At 36.0% G+C, this 3,753-nt stretch overlaps 1 protein-coding gene across 5 annotated transcripts in view; it reads left to right on the top strand.

Moving 5' to 3' along the window:
• LOC107698212 (protein SON-like) overlaps window positions 1-3,753 on the top strand; it is a 21,117-nt gene that overhangs the window by 5,997 nt on the left and 11,367 nt on the right. For all 5 annotated transcript variants that reach the window (XR_001635320.1, XM_016499172.1, XM_016499173.1 and 2 more), the window contains exons 5-8: window positions 397-779; window positions 855-986; window positions 3,163-3,381; window positions 3,465-3,575. Coding sequence is in view for 4 of the 5 variants with exons in the window: in XM_016499172.1 (XP_016354658.1) it covers window positions 397-779; window positions 855-986; window positions 3,163-3,381; window positions 3,465-3,575 (845 nt within the window). In the remaining variant the exon portion in view is untranslated. The remainder of the gene's footprint in view (window positions 1-396; window positions 780-854; window positions 987-3,162; window positions 3,382-3,464; window positions 3,576-3,753) is intronic.

Here is a 3,753-nt window from a genome sequence, read left to right as displayed (position 1 = left end):
CTCTCTCCCCCCGTGTGTGTGTGCGAGCGAGTGATGCGTGTTGGTTAGTGTGCATCAATGAAAGCAACGCATTAATATAGAACAGTGATTAAACTGACTTGGAACTACCTGTGCATTAAACGGTTTTACTGCATACCTGCTAGCCAATCAGAATCCAGTATTCAGACAGACCATGGAATAAATTCAAATAGAAGACAGTTATTTTAAATTGTAATATTTCATTATTTAGTTTTTATTATATTTTTGATCAAATAAATGCAGCCTTGATGAGCACAAGAGGCTTCTTTCAAAAACATTAAAAATCTTAATTATTACAAACATTTGCCCAGTAGTGTATGGTGTATTGGTCTTCTCTTAATCTTGTTTTTTTTTTTGTTTGTTTGTTTTTTTTCCCAGATAAAGAGCAGTTGCTGGAAATAGCTAAGGCTAATGCTGCAGCTATGTGTGCCAAGGCTGGCGTGCCAATCCCGGAGAGCCTCAGGCCCAAAGCTATTCTTCAAATTGCCTTGCCAACCCCAAATTCCACATCCTTGTCTTTATCCTTGCCAATGATGTCAAACATGACCATGAACGCTGCTATGGCTAGTATGACTGCCGCCACCATGACCGCTGCTTTGTCCAGCATGGGTGCTTTGGCTTCCTTGCCACAAATGGCACCATTACCCACAATCGTCAACAAGCCACCTTCTTCAACCACACAGAATCTCGCCAGTATTGAAGAAGCCAAAAAGAAAGTAACAAAACAGGCAAACAGCTTCAGTATTAAAGAGCTAACAGAGGTAAGGGTTGTGCCTGTGCTTGCACTTTGGTGTTTCTTGATCTGCATTGAATCAACACTTTATTTAACATTTCAGAGATGCAAAAAGATAGCCGAGAGTAAGGAAGAAATGGCCATCGCAAAACCACATGTGTCAGATGATGAAGAAGATGAAAGGCTATTTGGAGCTTCCCTTAAGGAGAATAAGGGCATCGCATTCAGTCTCAGTGTAAGTGTCTCACTTTTTCGCATCACTTTTATATCACATGTTCAGACTTGAGTGAGTTTAGGGATTTGGTTAAATCATATGTGATGCTGGACCACAAAACCAGTCATAAGGGTCAATTTTTGGAAATTAATTTATACATCATCTGAAAGCTGAATAAATAAGCTTTCCATTGATGTTTGTTAGGATAGGACAATATTTGGCCGAGATACAACTATTTGAAAATCTGGAATCTGAGGGTGCAAAAAAATCTAAATACTGAGAAAATCGCCTTTAAAGCTGTCCAAATGAAGTTCTTAGCAATGCATATTACTAATCAAAAATTAAGTTTTGATATATTTACGGTAGGAAATTTACAAAATATCTTCATGGAACATGATCTTTACTTAATATCCTAATGATTTTTGGCATAAAAGAAAAATTGATAATTTTGACCCATACAATGTATTTTTGGCTATTGCTACAAATATACCCCAGCGACTTAAGACTGGTTTTGTGGTCCAGGGTCACATATTACAGTTCAGAGTGTATTAAACTTGGCACGCGCTATTTGTGTTATAAACATGCATTTTACCTTGAATTATACAGCTTGTTGAGGTAGGCTTTTACTTTTCTAAAGCCTTTTTCACACAGAGATTCTGGAAAATACACGGATAATGTGTCCGTGTTTTGTCCCAGGATTGTTTGATTTTGGTTCATTCACACTGCCAGTGATTTGCCGGAATTTGTTTGTGCGTTCACATACATCCTGTAAGATCCTGTAAAGACACGTGGCATTAGGATGTGACGTGTAATGTGACTCGTACCGTTCCACTAAGCTGACGAACGATCTTGGCTTCAGGGCGGATAGTGAAGAGCTCACTGATCAATGCTTCATTCCAGTTTGCACATATTTTTTTTTGTTGTGAATGTTGATCTGCCTTCAAAACACCCGGTAAAAGAGTCACACGATAATGTGTATCATCACTACGACACACCCTTTACAGCACTGGTCCTGCCTTTTGTTCACACAGTGCTCATTCTGGGACTGATCCCAGCAATTTTACTAGGTCCCCATCCCGGGATCAGTCCCGGGACGTGTTTGCGTTCACACAGAAGGCACTCTGGCAGTTTTCCGGGATCAACGCGCTGTGTGAAAGGGGCTTAAGATTCGATATTGGATCTTTAATTGTGCGTGGTCTTTAAATTTATATTATCTTTCCCATCATCTGATGTTCACTTAAAGTTAATCTTTGAAAACAGCAGTGACATAATTAAATGTAACCAAATCATAAAATGAATGTCTGTTTTTCATACTGCACATTATATATCCTGTGATGCCTAAAAAAACACAAATTATATTTGCATTTTACATTTAGCAGACACTTAAATGCATAAATGTAAATGTATTTTTTTTATTTTTTTTTATTATTATTTAGAAAAAATAGTATGGCATTGTAATATTTCTTCTTAAACATGAATTTCATGTCAAATTATGCAGCTTGCAAAAGTGGCCTTTTACTTATGAGATTTGTTTTATTTTTAGTTTATTAGCATTTAAATCTATTTTACTTAATTTTTTAGTGTTGTGGATTTTCTGTATTTAGACTGTATAGAATTGTAATAGTTTCTGTTAAACATTAATTTGATCTAAGATTATGCAGCTTGTTGGGGTGGGCTTTTACTTTTCTGATTTTTTTTTTATTGGTCGACATTGGATATTTAATTATGCATGTCAATAACTTTTAATTTATATTACATTTACCATCATCCAACACTCAAAGTAAATCTTACTTGGAGTAAGAAAAATACTAACAACACCAGCAAATTATACAATGAGCATACTGTATATTATAATGCTGTGATGCTTAAGTTCACTTGTATTATTTAAAATTACTTAATTTAGTTTTTGTGTTTTCAAAAAGTACTTTATCAGTATTGATTGATATTGAATATTTAAATGTGCATGCTGTTTTCTGCTGTTTTTTTTTTTTAAGTATATAGATTGACTTAGATGAGCAAAAATAATCAAATAATTTAATAACACTATTAAATGTATTTGATTAAAATTATAAACTTTAGTTTTTTTAATTTATTTAGACAATATATAGTATAGAATTATAATATTGGCCAGAATTTTAATATTGTTGTGTCCCTATTTTACAGTAACCGTGTTCCCATACGCCCTCTTTTCCTTCAGAACACCTCAGTAAAGCCATCCGTCCGAACCGAAACGGTCTTTGCTAAGGAGTTCCCGGTGTCTTCCGGCTCCCAGCACAGGAAGAAAGAGGCTGATGGTGCATATGGAGAATGGGTGCCGGTCGAAAAGAAAACAGAAAAGCCATCTGCATCGGGTTCTTCTGGGACTGAGGAAACTAGCAAGGACAATGATAGTGTCTTTCCTGAAGCACCTTCTCAGGTAAGTGTTTAACTTCTGAAATCAAATTAATCTCAAATAAGCCTTGTGTTCAGCTTGTATAAGCTCTTGTCTTTTGTTTCTAGCCCGTGGACATCACGTTGGCTGTCAGTGAGAGAGCGGTCGCCCAGAAGAAACTGGCAGAAAACCCTTTTGACATCAATGCCATGTGCATGCTGAATCGGGCTCAGGAGCAAGTACGTTTCCTCTTTTGGACATTGGGTTTGAGAAAGGCATCTTCTTCCATAAATCACAAAGTTTCACAGAAATGCTTCACAGAAAAATCTAATTTTTGAGCTACTAGTATGAGTGTAGCAGTATTGTTATTGTAAATTAAAACTTTCAAAAACGTTTTTTTTTTTTTTTTTTTTTGGT

This window comes from Sinocyclocheilus anshuiensis, unplaced genomic scaffold (genome assembly GCF_001515605.1).
Source record: "Sinocyclocheilus anshuiensis isolate Anshui unplaced genomic scaffold, SAMN03320099.WGS_v1.1 scaffold6578, whole genome shotgun sequence".
NCBI classification, from domain to species: Eukaryota; Metazoa; Chordata; class Actinopteri; order Cypriniformes; family Cyprinidae; genus Sinocyclocheilus; species Sinocyclocheilus anshuiensis.
The sequence above is the reverse complement of the archived record's forward strand: the minus strand, read 5'-3'. Positions and strand labels throughout refer to the sequence as shown.